The 17,189-nt window shown below is 39.6% G+C and overlaps 2 protein-coding genes and 1 long non-coding RNA gene across 4 annotated transcripts in view; 1 reads left to right on the top strand and 2 right to left on the bottom strand.

The window, feature by feature from the left end:
- Positions 1–17,189, top strand: part of LOC140224856 (uncharacterized) — a 514,095-nt gene that overhangs the window by 423,511 nt on the left and 73,395 nt on the right. The window lies entirely within an intron of this gene.
- On the bottom strand, positions 1,900–5,031 carry LOC140224847 (uncharacterized). Its single transcript, XR_011900064.1, has 2 exons — positions 4,941–5,031; positions 1,900–3,782 (listed from the first exon to the last, which is right to left on the bottom strand). It is a non-coding gene; the product is annotated as an uncharacterized lncRNA (long non-coding RNA).
- Positions 8,080–15,425, bottom strand: LOC140224798 (uncharacterized). Its single transcript, XM_072301482.1, has 3 exons — positions 14,759–15,425; positions 9,961–10,062; positions 8,080–8,512 (listed from the first exon to the last, which is right to left on the bottom strand). Exons 1-3 carry the CDS (start codon positions 15,423–15,425, stop codon positions 8,115–8,117), a joined length of 1,167 nt encoding a protein of 388 aa, XP_072157583.1. The 3' UTR covers positions 8,080–8,114.

Below are 17,189 nucleotides of genomic sequence, written 5' to 3'. Positions count from 1 at the left end.
CAGTGAATACCAAGAGTCTACGTTACTTGGTTTTTTTAAAAAAAGCCTAAGAATGCGACGCGCTGATTTAAAATATGCATATATAAGAAGAATCAAGCGAATTGATTCGAGGATGGCTGAGCAGGTCGGCACTCTCGGAATGAGAATTTAACTCCTCCGTTTTGTTCAAAACGTTGCTTTGACAGATCTGTAACCTCGGTTATACTTTTCAAAAGTTGGTACCCGTGCTCTGATAGTGCAATCTGTGTAAGTGCAATCTGTGAGGAGCCTCGAGACTCATTAGACCATTAGCTAAACGTGGCTCATACAGGAATCCACTTACCCTTCTCTTCCCCACGCTCCTGCTCACTGCGTCGGCGTCTCGACGAACAATAGCTAATGACGGTCGCCAAGCGACGATCCTCAGCCCCTCGCCCAATTACTTACGCTTCATTAACCATTTCACCGTCACGCTAGGATTCGTCCAATTTTCAAAAAAAATTGTTTCGCGAGTTTTTAGCAATTTTTTCCTTCCTCTCCGTTAAAACACGAATTAAAAGAGGTCTCATTCATAAAAATCGGCCAAATAGAAGAGAAGTTACAGTATTCGAAATCCGAAGAAATCAACAAAACTTCTCCAAACAAAAAACAAAATGAAGGGGGAAAAAAGAAATGTATAAATTACAATTTAATATGATTGACCTCAGAATGTGACAAGCAATTCAATTATAAAAAGGAGAAAAAATTGAGTGAAATTACAAAAAATTAGCCTCTTGCACGGGGCTTCCTTGTATGAGTTTTGACCTGAAGACAAGTAAATCCCGTTATATTATTAAAACGAAATTGACTCCATAGTTTAATGCCTTAGTTTCTTGAATACAATTATTTTAAGCACTCGAAAATTTATACCAGCAATTTTACCCATGGGGTGATTTCCTAAGAGCTGATAATATCACGAATTTCTCATAGAGCCCTTCAAAAATGGCTTGCTTTTTGGGCAGCCGATTCGGCCATCAAACCGGAGTTTAAATGGAAGCTGATTACAACACAAAGCTCTGAGAAAAATTTTGAGATGAGTATAGGAACGGTTTGTAAATTACGAGGAGATGCGAGCAATCTGTTCAGCATATCGATACATAAGTATTTCACACGTAGAATTTAATTTTCACGTCAGGGAGTCGACATATTTTGATTTTTTTCTATTTTATACGGAAAATTTATGGTTTTTCGGGATTGAAATTACTAACAATTGTTTCATGAAAAATGAATGCACCCAAAATGACTATAGCATTTTGACTTTCACATACGTGCACTCACTAAATTGATTGGTAAATTCAAAGAGTGGGTACATCGACCTGGTATATCAAGTTTCTGCGATTTTTTACGGCAAATCGGTAGATTTTCGGGATGTGGATTGCTTACATTCAATTCATGAATGAATAAAGCATGGACATGGTTGAGCTTCTTTGCATGAAAAGGCGTTTAAAATAACAAAATCAAGACATATTTAATACAATTGCATTTATATCGAGTCAATTTCTTTTCAATAATATATCGGGATTTATAATACCGGTGATTTGGGTATTTTAGCCCCAAAATACCTTTAAATCGACTTTATCTTCTAGGAGTTCGACAGAATTTTTCCTTTCTTCGCTTAAATTTTTCCCTAGCACTTTTCTTCAAGAATCTGATAAGATTTTGCTTGAGGCAGATCAAAAAACTTAAATTTGTTCGAATAGCTTTCTTGATTCACAATACACGGTCTCGTCAAGGTACGTCGTTGACCTTGCAGTGTTGGATCGTGAATTCTCTTGTTGTGCTGCTTGCCTTTTTTGAAATCTCTGTAAATGAAAACTAAAGGGTTTGATATGTGCGAGTTAATGACGCGCCTTATCAACACATTGTGTTGGAGTTCACTGCTTGTTTTTTTTTTTTTTTTTTAACGAGACATTTATTACAAGAATTACAAATAAGTTGAATACTATGAGAACAAAATACAGCATTAATATTAATAATAATTAAACTAACACTACTTAATGTTCTAATATTTCTTAAGGTCTGGTATTCCAGCTAGTTGGCAACACTGTTAATACTCCTTTTAAATCCATTGAATATATTCATTCTAGGCAAGACAGGTCTCACATTGAGTACCTTTGTAGGGAGAGTATGGACACTCGAAAATTTGGAGATTAGGTTTCATCAGGTCATGTTGCTCTTGGGGCCCGAAAGGGCTGCCAACCTATGAACTCGAATTATCCTCTGGTACTAATTTTCATTAATTATATAATTATATTAGTATTTTTATTATAATTAATTCATAAATTTCTTTTGAATATAAATTTTCTCTGTTCCAATGTCTTAATCCTTGGAGGTGCTGGCTCACAATTCGTTTTTGGCCGTATTGATTAATATTTCAAATGCGTAGGTTGGCAGTGGCATATTTCTAGTGATTTTCGTTTAACACGGTGTCGCCCATTTGGGCCCTCAAAGCTACATAAATTGAGTTGTCCATACTCTCTCTATAAAGGACTCTAGTCTCACTTGTTCAACATGTTTTTATATGGGAAACACAATACTACCAACTTGCAAGAGTCTTCGTCGCCAACACCTGCCCATGCGCAGACATTTTCATGCATCTCGGTGCTGACACTTGGTCAGGGACGTGATCAGCTGAAATAAATAAGAACCGCATGACAACTTTCAACACTGCCGTGCCAAGGAAAAATGTCGTATGAACCTTCAGGCGTTGCCAAATTTCCTCTGATAAAACACGATTTTCCGGTAAACTCATGAATATTTTTCGGTTAATTTGGTCCGCAATTTCATCCAAAATTATTGAAAATTTCGGGGGAATATATTCATAACCTTCCGCAAAAATAAACATTTTATCGAAGGAAATTTGGCAACTCTTGAATGTTCATACGGCGTTCTACCTTAGCACGGCAGTACTAGTTGTGGCTAGTGTCAGAAACAAGGCATGTGCCATTAGTTTTCTTATGCAGATAAGTGACTTTATGGGCTCCTTCAGGTAGGTGTCGTAAAAGAGGCGGACATTAAGCAAAAAGGTGGTTAGAAGGCATACGAAAAGAATTTGAGGAATACCAGCTTCCAGAAAATCTCTACCTTCATCTTCAGGCGTTGTTAAATTTTCTGTGATAAAATACTAATTTCCTGGTAAACTTATGAATAATTTCCTTCCAATCTTTTAGATAATTTCGTTCGCAAATTCACCCAAGGTCCCTGAAAATATCAAGGAAGAATATTCATAACTTTCCTCAAAAATAAACATTCAATCAAAGGAAATTTGGCAACTCTCGAATGTTCATACGGCGTTTTTCCTTAGCACGACAGAGTGGTGGATGGGGGGCAAGCACCCTAGTGCGCTGCAAGTGACTAACACATCAGTAGCGTGGCGTATTGCGAATTGCGATGTATCGATTAATATGCTATTTAAAACTATGGAAAAGGATCGATAAGCAGGGTGTTCGCAGCGAACATCTTAATAAGCGATTCTTTACCATAGGTTTAAATGGCATAACAATCGATACATCGCAATTCACGCCACGCCACTGTAATACATATTGATTGTAGTGATAAATCCTCAAAGCACAATTTGGTCCAATTTGTTGCTCGTGGTCAATTGATTTTGTGGATCTTCTTCTTATGCGCAGTCAAGGCTGAAGTACTTGAGCAGACCTGCTGGCAAATAGGGCAGGTAGTTGCTCCCTCGTGCTCTTTTTTTATGTGGTTTATTAACTTCATCCGGTTATGAAAATCTTTGTTGCACGCAAGACACATGGTACCTATCAAAAAGAAATAATGAAACGATCAAAAAATAAAAATCGAAGATACTCGAGGAGTGTTCCTTGTCGGGTGAATCTACACTGTCGACAGGAACGAGCCGAGAACTGAGATGGAAAATTTTCAGACAAAATTGCCACACAGAAATTTCTACCGTTAATATTTACCGCGTTTGAGATTTCACCGTGGAATTTCGACAACACCGCCTGTTTCAAGCGCTCAGCCGATAGGGAGCGCTTTTTTATTCCAACCTGCGTATATAATTCTAGTATACTTGTGGCAATGCGTTCAACTGGAGCCGCACACAGTGAATCGAGTCAAGCAGAGAGGTTGGACGTATAATTTTTGTGACTAAAACTGCAAATTTTGATGTTTATTGTGTCACATTTTAAATGAGAAAGACATGATATTTCAACCCATATAACACGCTGCTGCTGCCAATTAACCCTTAAACCTTATGTATAATCGCATGGTGCGGAGTTTTAAAAATATCACTCATATTGGATAAATGAAGCCCATGAAGATGTTGCATGTGTGAGGAATTTGCGATTTGACTGTTGATTCTTTTGTAAAAGTTCGCGAGAAACACGATGGTGTCACTGGTTTTCTCTGAAATCAACTCCCCAAGCTCAAAAAATAAGCTCTCAAGTTGAGGCCAAAATGGAGGGGATATCCCACCCTACCCTGAGAGTCCACGCCTACATCAAGACAAACTATCCATGCAAAGATAGGGAGCAAATACATTAGCAGGGTTGCCGTGTTTTCAGTTTTGGAGTCCCCAAATAAAGTGGCAGCCCTGTCAATGTATTTTCTCCCTATCTTTCCATGGAGAGTTTGTCTTGATGTAGTGGTGGACTCTCAGGATAGCGTGGGATATCCCCTCAATTTTGGCCTCACTTTGAGAGCGTTTTTTTGAGCTTCGGAGTTGATTTCAGAGAAAACCAGTGGCACCATCGTGTTTCCCGCGAACTTTTACAGAAGAATCAACAGTCAAATCGCCAATTCCTCACACATGCAACATCTCCATTAACTTCACATCCTACGAGGATCCCAAAGCAAGGATTGTAAGGGATTGCCTCCCGACAATTATTACTTTGATGTCTCACCATAACAATTATTATTCACAAGAACCACAAAAGAGAAGATACTTTCAAAATTACCTGGTGGGTAAGCGAGGGGTCTGCCGCGCTTAGCTGAAAAGTGAACGAAATAAAACATCAGAGATTTGAATTATATTCCTATAAAAATGCGATCAAGAAATAAAGCGGTCAATTTCAACGTTTGGTGTTGACAAATTGGATGAACGACTCATGTTTAAAATGTATTGATTTGAATTTATCGCAAATATGAGATGTGAGAAGAATCGTAGGAGAAAATTCTCACTGCACTTGGTCTGAAATTTTGGAATGAAGTGTGAGGCCAGAGTGTATGGAACCGTGATGTGGTGCGCCTGAAATCAACTTAGAATAAGATCTGGTGAGGAACGAAATGCACTATGATTACCTTCTCATGCTTACCTTGTCCAGCCACGAAATCACAACACTCGGACGGCTGAAATTGTTATTTGTGTCTCTCTTTGAATATGCTACAATTAAGAGATGAGAAAAACCGCAAGGGAAAATTCAAACCGCACATTTCCTGAAATTTTGAAGTGAATTGCGCGCACTGACTGCATGAATTCATGATGATGTATAAGTGAAATCAACTCGGAATTATAACTACTGGTGAGGAGCGAAATGCACTCCATGCCGTAGTTGAAATTACTTCAAGCCACTTTCGATCGCATCCTTCCATGACTATAAACACTCTAGTCCAACATTTTACTCCTTTTTGACAGTGCAGTAATTAGGACGCGACGCTTGACGGCCCAGTCGGAATTCAAACTAGATTCAAACTAAGACATGAGCCCTGAGACCCATAAGAATACGTGCAGAACAGGGCTCACGTCATAATGCACATAGTTCCGTTTAATAGAAATACGTCCAATAGCCCTCACGGGTTTATTTATAACCGCACAAAACTGGTGTTGGTATCAAATTGAGGATTAGGCAATTCCACGGCTCCGTCAGATAAGGCGAAATCAGTGGCGTGGCGTGAATAATCGATTATCGATATCTCGCCATTTGAAGCTATGGTAAAGAATCGATTACTAAGGTGTTCGCTGCGAACACCCTGGTAATCGATCTTTTTTCATAGGTTTAAATGACACCACAATCGATATATCGCAATTCACGCCACGCCACTGGGCAAAATAACTATTTTTTGCCTGTCAAAAATTAATAGATGGGGAAAACTGCAGGGGGAAATTCACGCCGCAAATTTCCTAAAATTTTGGAGTGAATTGCGCGCACGGAGTGCATGAATTCATGATGATAAATGAAATCAACTCGGAAATATAACAACTGGTGAGGAGCGAAATGCACTCCTTGAGAGATTACTTCAAGTCACTTTCGATCGCATCCTTCTATGACTATAAACACTCTATCCCAACATTTTACTCCAAAATTGTTGACAATACACCAACTATGACGCGACGTGCAACGGCCGCGTCGGAATTTAAACACGATAAAATAGAAACATTTTTTGCTTTCAAAAGAATTTATTTAACTGATCCGGCGCACGGTGGATCGAGTCTTCAGGAGAAGTCGGACAAGAAATTTTTAATGAAAATTGTAAAAGTGTACACTTATTTCGTCACAATTTTAATTTGATACACTGGAAAAAACACATTGGATCTAGAGTCCAGACTCTTAAAAATATCGACAAGAAAAAGTACTCAATTCAATCAGAATCCAGCTTAAATCAAGAACCAAGCCTCTTAATTTAAGCGAATTTCGTTTTGATTCAAGCAAAAATCCGATTGAATCAAGAGTATTTTTTCTTGTCAATGTTTTCAAGAGTCTGAACTCTAGATCCAATCTGTTTCCTTTACCAGTGTAGGGTGCTTTTTATGGAAAATTTTACGAGAAAACCAAAGAAACTATCTTTTAAACACTAGTATTTCATATTAATGAAGATATACGCTTTTAAAGTTTTTAAAGCGTATCCGATCTCTCCCATTGACTCAATCCTTTGTGCGGCGGAAATATTCGCTCTTGCTGTCGCATCATTTCCATGTTGAACAAAAAGACACCTAAAAAAAATGCTTGTAAATTTTACACCTAGGTATATGTAGTTTTCAACTATTTCAATAGGAGTAAACTTGTTCTCCTGGGAAATACAAGTGTATCTTTCATTGAAGAAAGGGTTGATCAAAATCGGATCAATAGCAATCGAGGGACAGCGCATTGGAAAAACCAAAATGACAGTCTTTAATGTCCACCATCTTGCTCCAGTCGCGGGTCTCAGAGTGTTGCCCTTCCAGAATTACGCCTGAGGACGCCATTAATGAGCTCTAAATGCGGCACATTCTAATCAAAAAGTGCAAGGTTTTTGCCGCCTTTGGATTGTAGGCAAAATACTATCACTGCCGTGCTGAGTAAAAACGCCGCATGAACCTTCAGAAGTTGTCAAATTTATACAACACGTTTTGATAAAACACGACTTTCCCGGTAAACTCATAAATATTTTTCTTCCAATTTTTCGGATAATTTTGTTCGCGATTTCATACATTGAAAATTGCAGGGGAATATATTCATAACCTTCCGCAAAAATAAACATTTTATGGAAGGAAAGGACCCTACAACAAAACGGCCAAATCGGCTTAAACACGGAATCCTACGATTTTCTCAGGGATGAAAGAGGGTCTTCCCGGACACTCAAAACTGGTCATATTTTTTGCCTAACCCCCGGGGAAAAGGGGGGATGGGGGGTCAAAGTCAAAAACTTTAAAGTAGCATAACTTCTCAACGGTTTGTCGTAGAAAGATGATCTTGGTGTCAAAATTTCCAAAAAAAATGAGAGCTTTTAGAATATATGTATGAAATTAATAGAATTTTAAATTTTGACCCACTTTTGGGGGAATTATACAAGGTCCCCCTTTCGTAAATTTTCGTTTTTCGATATTTTCGGTCGTTCGGTTCGCACGGAGCAAAACAAAAACAACCTTAAATGAAAGTAGAGGGCATAAGGTTTAAAACAAGCCCAAGTTCAGCTTGGGGAAACGATTACAACCGGAGTCATGAGTCTTTAAAGTTGACGCGGCGCGCGGGAACCTTGTATGTTCCGAGTCTCAAGGTCACCTGCGCCCCCCGGATTGCCTGCAGGTTGCAAGTTTTCGTGTTTTTATGCTTCTGTAGGTCGCTTTTAATGTAAATAATTCAATGAAGATAGAATAATCGGAATTTTTTAATTTTACACAGCTTAGCCAGTCATCTTTGGCATATTAAAATGTACTAAACTCGGACCGTGTTCACTACTTCATACCACATTTTTTTTTTGGGGGGGGGGGCGCTTTTCGACCTTTCTGAATATTTTCTATGTTTCCTTGTTTCCTCAATGTCTCTGCTACAGTACATACCTGCCTCATCGAGACCACTGGAACCTCTGAAGTGTCCAGCTTCGGATCCCGTCTGTGAAGTACCGGGTTGAAAGAACATTGTGTATTGCGAGTCGGCACCATCCAGATCAGCTACACCAAAAGTGGGATCTTGAATGAGTCCGGACGGATCTTGTGGATACTGACCTCCAGGAGGTGAAGTACGTCGACTGCTGGACTGACCTCCAGGAGGTGAAGTACGTCGACTGCTGGACTGACCTCCAGGAGGTGAAGTACGACGACTGCTGGATTGACCTACACCGAGGAAATAACCTGCATATGAATTGAATCCCGCATTTCAGGGAGGGCATAATTGACATTACCGAGACCAGATTTAACCCATTGACTTACAATGACGGCTCAGAGCCGTCCGCTGATTGTTCGCGTTATTTCGGCAATTCTCCGGTAGATTGCGTTCTCATCAATGTTTATATGAGTAGTGTGGCCACCCTATGACTTATTGTGTACGGTAATTTCTTGTTTTGTTGCGGTATTTTCATATTACTGTGCGTTTGCACATGAAATAACCTCAAAATTTTCTGATTTTCGCTGATCTTGCGATTTTTGCGATTTTGACAGCTATAAACCACATAAAAAAATCATTGTGTTCAAAGTTTTCACCATTTTTCTCAAACGTCGTATTGTGAATGCTTATTTTGTCAATTTTCACCCTTTGAGAAATAATTTCTGGATTATTTTGAAGTGTTCAAAGTTGCTGATTTTCGCCAAATTAAATCGTAATTCCTGGCCCGGCAGGGTCAAATTAAATCATAAGTCAATGGGTTAAAGAGAGATGAATTGAAAATTAGGATGAAATGGGAGGAAAGCCCCCTTGACAATCTGAATGGGGAGGGAGTGCATTTGACTTAACGTTGGTAGAATTTAACTCCAATCCGAGTCAAATTTCAACACAAAGTGAGCTTTACTTTGAGTGAATTTTTTGTTTAATTCCTTTGCTTCCTACCAATGATATCGATGCCAAAATTATTCTTAATATATTTTCATAAAAAAAAATAAATTTGAATTACAAATGCAGCAGCTGGATCCATTATGATTTAAAAATAGAAAATTAGACAAGTTTCATAGTTTGAATTCTTCACTTAATGTGGGCTCCCATCCCTCAAAGCATCATATATTATAGAGAGGACATAATCTCTCGTCGTTTAAATGCTAACTATTTTAAACCAAATGAAAATTTCCAAGTGTCTGTAAAGAATATATATATTTTTTTTTTTTTGTAAAAAGCAAGATGCCTGCACTTCAAAATATGAAAAAAAATTGAGACTTGTCCAATTCTTTTTAATTTTCCTTCTTAAAGCGCCCGTATTTCTTTATGGTTAGAATTCATTAAATAAAACTCTCTCTAAAATCATAGAGGCCAAGAGTTCCTCTGACTGATTTTTGAAAATCTTTGACCTTGTATAAGGCGTATATTTTGGCAAAAATTAACGAGAAATACCTGGACGTCTGGCAACCTGGAAAAGCAAGAAAATCGGGGAATTTTTGGCACAAGGAAAAACTTCGAAAAATGTCGTGGATGTTCTGTATAAAATTGGTTAGTTATAGAAATTTTTATGGGTGATCAAATATTCTCTTTCGTGTTTGAAAAAATCAGAATTTTCTCGGAAACCGAAGAAAACTTCTGGGAAAATAACAGAAATTTCATGGAAACTGTTTTCGAAAATTGCCAACAATGAGCTTACCTTCTTTGTGAGTCCTGAAATGCAACTCTAAAATGGCTTGGGTTTTGTAATATTTTTTGCACTTGTAGCACTGGAAAGGCGTTCTCTCTTGACTTTCACCTCCTAGAACCATGGTAATGTGACATTAATATTTAAATATTATCATTGTATATGATGTTGTAAGCCAGGGCGACGAGCTAAGTTGTTTGTAATAGAGGGTGGCTAAAAAAACACGATGATTACAACGAGAGGATCTGTAATCTACTCCTACCATCACATTTTGTGTAAAAAATTTGCGCTTTTTAAGCTCGCCCACTAGGGAGAGCTCTTTTGCAATCAATTTCTTTTAGCATTACCCGTGTCCGTGGCGACAAATGGATGGTTCTCGTTGCCGTCGGAGGAACGGCCAAAATCCAATTGTTTTTAATGTCCAAAAGTTGAATTTTGTCTTTAGGTGCTTGGACACAAAGCCATTAAATAGCAGAAAAAAAAATTGTCTTTTTTCGCGGGTTACAGTTTCCCTTGGTCGAACATTTCCGTTCCCTCATTCAACTGAGGATTAATTGTTCCTCCTGGAAAAGCAAGAAAATCGGGGAATTTTTGGCACAAGGAATAACTTCAAAAAAGGTCGTGGATCTTTTGCATAAAATTGGTCAGTTATAGAAATTTTCATGGGTGATCAAATATTCTCTTTCGTGTTTGAAAAAAATCAGAATTTTCTCGGAAACCGAAGAAAATTTCCGGGGAAATGACAGAAATTTCATGGAAACTGTTTCCGAAAATTGCCAACAATATGAGAATTCGTTTCGTTTTTGTCATGGAAATCGCGGAATTATCAGAAAAAGATCGGGACTATGGAATCTATAGTGTGATGTGATGATTACTCCATACTCGCTGACCACCTGAATTTTCATTTTTTCTCACAGTTTGTTCTACAGATATACCGGGCCGATTTCCATACTTTAATCGCTTCTGATCGCATTCTATATGAGCCTTTCTTTTCAGAATTTGGAATTATGACCTAAGTTTTTTACATCACGTGATAAAATCATGACCTCTCCCATTTGAACAACGTAAATGTTCATTTTTCTTCTGTCACAACTCATTCCACCGTTCTACAGGGCCGATTCCCATGCCTTATGCGCCTAACGATAACAGACAGTCTCTAGACGACCGATCTATTAGTAGGGCGGATAAGCATAACAATCGTGCAATTCTGGAAGAAAGCATGAAACTTTCAGGATATCATCTTTACCTATAGAAGGTTCAATTTCGCAAGTGAGCCCAAAATTCTGAGGCCATGGGGGCCGGGGGGGCAGGGGGCCTTGATTTCGCTATGTTTTGCCGAATTTTCGCGTTTGATCATCGTGAGAACGCCGTTAACAATGTAAAATGTGATCAAAACCTGTGTAAACGTCATTAATAGGTTCTCTCAAACAGTATCCTAAAATGCTAGCACTGTCCGATCCCGGAGCACCCCTCAAAATGCCTAAAATTCAAAATGGCGCCCATAATAAGGCCTCCGGAATATCGGTATTTTCACTTGTGCATATCCTGTCATGTGAGGTATCGTTTTCTATGTAATTTTGGTCGCAGATCTCATATTTGAAGTCAAAACAACCCCCCGGTCAAAATTGGTGCCCCCAATCCAAGATGGCGTCCAGATTTGAAAGGCAGGAGGGTGCATTTTTTAAACTTTTACGCGATAAGGCAAGTGATATGTCATTTCCTATAATTTTGGTCGTAAATTTCATTACTGAAGTCAAAACAGTCCTCCGGTCAAAATTGGTGCCTCAAATCCAAGATGGTGGCCAAATTTTAAAGGCAGGAGGGTGCATTTTTTCAAATTTTTACGTGATAAGGCAAGTGATATGTCATTTCCTATGTAATTAAGGTCGTAGATTTCATTACTGAAGTCAAAAAAGCCCCCCGGTCAAAATTGGTGCCCGAAGTCTAAGATGTCGGCCAAATTTGAAAGGCAGGAGTATGAATTTTTATGAGAAAAATAATCACGTGAGATGACAAGAGAGGTAGGTATCAATTCATACGCATTTTTAGTCAACAAAACGAATCTAAATGAAATGTAAAAAAAATCTTTTACATAAAAATGAAACGAATCAAGATGATTGCCATCATGGCTGACAAGTGAAAAATGATGAGCCACTAATAGTGAGGTGTCTTGCTGGTTACTGCACAAAAACCCTGAACTCAATTTCAGATGCCTTAGACTCAAAGGATGAACAATTAATAAGTACCGAAAATAATTTAGAAAACTTTCAGTCGGTTTCAGGTGGTGGGTCTCTACTCCATCGAGTGCGATCGAAGCATAGGCATACTTACGAATCCATTGCACAAACCTATGTTCCATCAAATTGATGAGCAGACACCAATGTTTCTTTGCGTTTTCAAAGTGATGTGAAACGCGCAAAATCCGAGATGATAGCTGTTCTTGCATGCGTTTACTGGTTGCCATTCAACCCCTCACATCCATAAAATAGGAACAGCAACTTTATTCTGTACGCTTTTATGTGATCCTTACCTGCAAGAATCTAAAGAAAGGTTCTTGGAACCTAATCAAAACCATGAACGGATATAAAGAGCTGGAAAGGAGTAAATCGATGGTGAAACTGCTTAAATACTATTTCGGTTTGCGGTGTTGCAGACTTCTTGTCATACTTCCGTTCCTTCATTAAAAAATACTTATTGAGTCATTTCTTGAAAACTTTGCTTGTTTTTACTCTCTATGTGAGGAATATTCTGTAAAAATGTCAAGCCATGATTTTGGTTTGGTCCCCTTTCAAAAAATAAAATAGGAGCGAATATTTTGAAATCCTGCAACAAAGATACGCACTTTTGCTGTTTCACCGTCGAAATATTACTCCTCAATGGTAGCCAAAAAAATGTGACTTTCGAAGACCTCCGTCATCATATATCGAAGGAAAAATTTCCAGCTTTCAAAGTCTTCATTCAATTAGAGAAATTACCCTCGATATCATCAGCAATGAAGTAGGTAACATTAATTTAGGAGCTACTTTGATACTCAACTGTGGATGGGATGAAGTGATCTGGATGCTTGTCTTTGGGGATGGATTAATAAAAACAAGTAGCTTCATCCTATTTTAAGTTTAAGTGACTTGCCTCCAGCTTCCGGAATCCCCGCTTAAAATTATCCGGTGTAATTGTGAGAAAGGGAGTGACACCATGCTGTACCACCGAGAAAATAATACTTTCGTTCTTAGACTCATGCAGAAGTTCTGAAGACTCCAACTGTAAAAACTTACAGAACCGTAGGAGGAAGATCCTGAAGAGCCTCACTGGGAATGTGAATCAGCATGTGTTGATTAGGATTTTCTCCTATACTGACTGGAGAGGGTACGGCATGTGCGTCGCGTGAAATGTCCTTATCTTTATTGAGAAATTATATGGGCTTAAAAATGAATAAAATAGCTCATTATAGATGCTCCTGTTAAAATCATCCCTACCGTAGACGGCCAAACTGATCACCCTCTTAATTATCTCGTATCATTTTGGTGTAAAAGATTTTTTTTTACATTTCATTTAGATTCGTTTTGTTGACTAAAAATGCGTATGAATTGATACCTACCTCTCTTGTCATCTCACGTGATTATTTTTCTCATAAAAATTCATACTCCTGCCTTTCAAATTTGGCCGACATCTTAGACTTCGGGCACCAATTTTGACCGGGGGGCTTTTTTGACTTCAGTAATGAAATCTACGACCTTAATTACATAGGAAATGACATATCACTTGCCTTATCACGTAAAAATTTGAAAAAATGCACCCTCCTGCCTTTAAAATTTGGCCACCATCTTGGATTTGAGGCACCAATTTTGACCGGAGGACTGTTTTGACTTCAGTAATGAAATTTACGACCAAAATTACATAGGAAATGACATATCACTTGCCTTATCGCGTAAAAGTTTAAAAAATGCACCCTCCTGCCTTTCAAATCTGGACGCCATCTTGGATTGGGGGCACCAATTTTGACCGGGGGGTTGTTTTGACTTCAAATATGAGATCTGCGACCAAAATTACATAGAAAACGATACCTCACATGACAGGATATGCACAAGTGAAAATACCGATATTCCGGAGGCCTTATTATGGGCGCCATTTTGAATTTTAGGCATTTTGAGGGGTGCTCCGGGATCGGACAGTGCTAGCATTTTAGGATACTGTTTGAGAGAACCTATTAATGACGTTTACACAGGTTTTGATAACATTTTACATTGTTAACGGCTTTCTCACGATGATCCAATGCGAAAATTCGACAAAACATAGCGAAATCAGGGCCCCCTGCCCCCCCCCCCCTCCGGCCCCATGGCCTCAGAATTTTGGGCTCACTTGCGAAATTGAACCTTCTATAGGTAAAGATGATATCCTGAAAGTTTCATGCTTTCTTCCAGAAATGCACGATTCTGGGAACTTTTCCCCCTTATCCGCTCTACTATATTGGATTGCATTTTGCAAAAAGGAAGCAGGAGCATTCCAATGTCGCTAAGATTGTGCAACTTGATTTACCTTGCAAACATAAACTGATCATCCAAACAAGTTTTATCTTTACTCTCAATAAACTATAAATTCATGCAAAAAATTACCTTTGTAAATTTAATTTTTGGCATGGTTGCACAATCCTAGCAGCTTCGGAATGCTTTCGGTTCCTTTTTGCAAAATGCAATCCTATTGATATTCACTCACAAGAGCCCACTTAGCGGGCAGGGGGCATAGCCCTTTAGTATTAAATAGTGAAAAGAGAACCTTGGACATTATGAAAATATCAGATTCTGGCCATAAATACCTTGTGTCGTAGGATACGTATATCTAGAAGGGTAATCGGCTCTTTTAACGCTAGAGGACCCCGCGAAGGTTTGAGGGCCCCAAGAGGGATCCATGATCGCAGGGGGCGGTGGGGGTATTGACGAAATTCCTTGCGACGTAGGACCTGCATATGTAGGACGGGTATTGGATCTTTTAACGCTAGAGGACCCAAAGCTTTGAGCGCCCCAAGAGGAATTTAGGGTTGGAAAGGGTGGTGGTGGGGATACGCGACGTTTCTTCCCGACTTCTCCGATCTGTAACCTTTTGGCTGATGCAAAACACAAGAGTCTGGAGGATCCGTCTCCACCGGTGCTGGAGGTGCTCCCCTCGCCAAAGGTCGGGAGTCCGAGGGCCGGAGCGCAGTCCTCAAAGGACTTGATCACATTAGAGACCACGGCGGTACAGAGGTAAGTCCCACAACTGGTACTGGTACTCGAAGGAAGCGGGATGAAGCGGCACTTGGCCTCGCTGTAACCGTTGCAGACGTTGTATCTGGCCTGGTCCAGAAAGGCGAAGGCCTGGAGACATCTGTCGTCGGCATTTTCCTTGTCCCTGTAGAGCGATTGTCGCGAGATGCTCTTGCATTCGTTGCTGAGCGGTACGGCGGAACTGGCCAAGGAGTAGTTGTACTGCTCCGCCGGTTTCATCTGCAAATCGGTTGGTTGCGCTGGTCAGCTCTGCATAGACGATCAAATTCCGAACCAATTCCGATCAAAGTAGTCATGCTGATAACTGATGGTCACCATCTACCATCAAATTTCGACGTGCCGCACTTTTTTGTTCAAATTAAGATCAGAACGGAGTGCCACCATTCATCATTTCCTGCCACAGGAAACATTTCTGCCAAGTTTTCATTTTAAAACGAAGCAAATGAATGAGTTTATGACTGATGACTCCCGACACTTTGATGCTACTTTGATCGGAACTGGTTCGGGAATTTGATCTTCTATCGAGGCCTGTCAAAGGGTCGTGTTTTAGGTCCAGCTACACGATCAAATTGAGCCATCAAATTGGGCCTCTCATTGGTCGCATCCTCACTTCAGGTCTTTTTCCACCAATCAGACCTTCAGTTTGATGGCTCAATTTGATCGTGTAATTGAACCTCTGGATGGAGGGTATGGACTCGATCGAAACGAAAACGTGCATCGATCGACGAAATTCGATCGATTCACAGGTTTGTTGAACAATTCACGGGTTTGTCGAACGATTCACGGGTTTTTCAAACGATTCACGGGTTTGTCGAACGATTCACGGGTTTGTCGAACACTAAAAAAAACTCTGGCCATTGAAGCCGTACTTCCGGGCTGTATAGACATACCGTCCGCATTCCGGGCCCAGAGGCCGAAAAATCCGGGCGTAGAGCTCAGAGCAATCGAACGTACGGTTCCAGCACCCAGAACTATGTCTATATAGCCCGTAATTTTTTTTTTTTTTCAGTGAACAATTCACGGATTTGTCGATCGATTCACAGGTATGTCGAACGATTCACGGGTTTGTCGATCGATTTACGGATTTGTCGGACGATTTACGGGTTAGTCGAACGATTCAATTGTTAGTCGAACGATTCACTGTTTTGTTGATCGATTCGGTGTCGATTGGATCGGTTTCCGCTTGAAGTTTTCCATGATTCATATCGATCGAATCGATTTGTGTAATAATTCGTCGATCGAATCGGTGTTGGTTGATTCATGTCGATGGAATCCATACCCTCCGCTTTTGATTCTTGATTCATGGAGATTAATTATAGACGTAATAAGATTTGTCCGAAAAGCAACCTTTAACGCTCAATTAAGCGACATGTCGCGCTTCCCTGGTAAAAATTGGTGATAAGAGCTGCGTTTCAAAATACCATTGGAATTCTTATAGCCGGCTAAAGGAGGCTACAGAAAATCATATAGCTGACTGTAGAATGCGGAGAAAATCATACGGCCGGGCTATTCGAAGCGATAAAAAATCATGCAGCCGGGCTTTACACTTTATCACCAGGCTGTTGCTTTTTCGCCATCGATTATAAAAGGCTATAAGAAATTGTGTAGAAATTCGTGTGCTTTGGAAATCATTAAGTTTGATAATGAACTACCTTAATATTTACAAAACACACATTATATTTTCCTTTAATACATATTTTTTTTCATCAATTAAAATGAGAATAATCCAAACAGGATGTGCAAACATTTCAAAATCATGAGTTGCATAACGCTGACTCCGCCAGATTAAATATTAGGTAGAGCCTAACACAAAGCGGAACGGCGACGCACTGGCGCCTACAAACCTAACAGGGATACTTCACGCATTGCGCAACGCGTGAAGTGTAGGCGCCAATGCGTGTTTCGCGCTGGCTGCCCGCCTGCCACGGCGCTTGAAGCAACTATTTCACACCAGAGGTATTGCACAGTATCATACGAAACTGA

Source organism: Bemisia tabaci, chromosome 6 (assembly GCF_918797505.1).
Source record: "Bemisia tabaci chromosome 6, PGI_BMITA_v3".
Taxonomy (NCBI): Eukaryota; Metazoa; Arthropoda; class Insecta; order Hemiptera; family Aleyrodidae; genus Bemisia; species Bemisia tabaci.
Note: the sequence above shows the minus strand (reverse complement) of the source record. Positions and strands in the feature narration are given on the sequence as shown.

Bases quoted from the DNA above. Each gene is read 5' to 3' on its own strand.
- LOC140224798 (XM_072301482.1), bottom strand. From the start codon at position 15,425: ATGAAACCGGCGGAGCAGTACAACTACTCCTTGGCCAGTTCCGCCGTA. The intron at 10,063-14,758 runs GTATTTATGGCC...CCATGGTTCTAG, and splicing joins TACGTATCCTACGACACAAG to GAGGTGAAAGTCAAGAGAGA. The intron at 8,513-9,960 runs GTAAGCTCATTG...TCCTCGGTGTAG, and splicing joins TTTCAGGACTCACAAAGAAG to GTCAATCCAGCAGTCGTCGT.